This window comes from Gekko japonicus, unplaced genomic scaffold (genome assembly GCF_001447785.1).
Source record: "Gekko japonicus isolate JY-2015 unplaced genomic scaffold, Gekko_japonicus_V1.1 scaffold34765, whole genome shotgun sequence".
In the NCBI taxonomy this organism is placed as follows: domain Eukaryota; kingdom Metazoa; phylum Chordata; class Lepidosauria; order Squamata; family Gekkonidae; genus Gekko; species Gekko japonicus.
In genome coordinates this window covers 1-1,071 of record NW_015220904.1, presented here as the reverse complement: position 1 = coordinate 1,071, position 1,071 = coordinate 1, and the positions used below count along the sequence as shown (strand labels likewise).

Genomic DNA, 1,071 nt, shown 5'->3' with positions numbered 1-1,071 from the left:
TCCTGTGCGTTCCTGCCCAAAAAGCCCTGCTAGGCGCAGAACCAAACAAGAGCCAGCCCATGGCCACTAACGCCATCCTAGAAGAAAGCGCAGCCTTTTAAAAATTCATGCGAGGGCCCAATCTCGAGCAGCGGCAACAGCCGCATCACCAGCCTTGACTGGCGGCGGCAACAGCCAATCTCATTTCACCCCACCGTGCCTCGCCTGTCGCTGCTGTGCCTCAGCCTCAAGGCAGTTTTTAAGAGGCTAAATTTTCCTCTACACTGGGGTTGCTGTCCATGGTTCGGCACCGTGGCCACCGTCACATCCAGTCTGGCCCTGACGCAGCGCAGCTTGGACCAAGGGCACCCTATGGGCTCCTCTTGAATCCTAACCTGACATTCTCGCCACGACCCCACACCGGCTCCTCCTGACCAGGCAACAACTTAGTGAGGAGGAGAGGGGAGGAAATCAAACCTTATATCCGTGTGGATAACTCAGTGATGCAGGATTGCCTCACAGGAAGTGGGCCTCAGCCAGTCGCCACAGACGTGGGCGGAGCTTCAGGATCTGACATTGGGGAAGTCACCCTCCCTTCACCCTAAGCCTACTGATGAGTAAAATCAAGGATTATTCTGCTGTCTCTCCCCATTCTGCACACTCACCGGGGTGTCCGATGTCTTGGGATCGGGCTCTTCTTTAGTGAGCATGGGGGGCTCGTCTGTTCCCTCCAGAAGCAGCACCCCAGGATCTGCGCCCAGGACAGGAAGGGGATCATTGGGATAGGCAGACATGTGTTTTAAAAAAAACAAAAAAATTTTTAGGAACGCTCACCACTCATCGGCACTGCCCTCCTGTCCTCCTCCAACTGAGCCTACCTCCTTCCTGCCCCAGCAAGGGGGGCTGGGAGTCCTCCGCCTTCAGCTCCCCCAAAGGGGTGGGGGTGACCGTCTCGCTGCGGTCCAAGGTGGGGCTGGGGCTGTTGTCTCCCCCTTTCACGAGGGAGGTCTCCGAAAGCGAACTCTGGTTGCTGTTGTCGTCTGGGGAGACAGGAAAGCCGCCGTTAGGAACAGGGCCGGCTCACTCACTAGG

At 57.2% G+C, this 1,071-nt stretch overlaps 1 protein-coding gene across 1 annotated transcript; it reads right to left on the bottom strand.

The window, feature by feature from the left end:
• Positions 1–644: 644 nt before the first annotated feature.
• Positions 645–1,019, bottom strand: LOC107125277 (B-cell CLL/lymphoma 7 protein family member C-like; the record flags this gene model as incomplete). Its single annotated transcript, XM_015428720.1, has 2 exons — positions 645–730; positions 858–1,019. Coding segments are annotated over 2 exons (248 nt in total), but the record flags the coding sequence as incomplete, so codon positions are not given.
• Between the last annotated feature and the right edge of the window lie 52 nt (positions 1,020–1,071).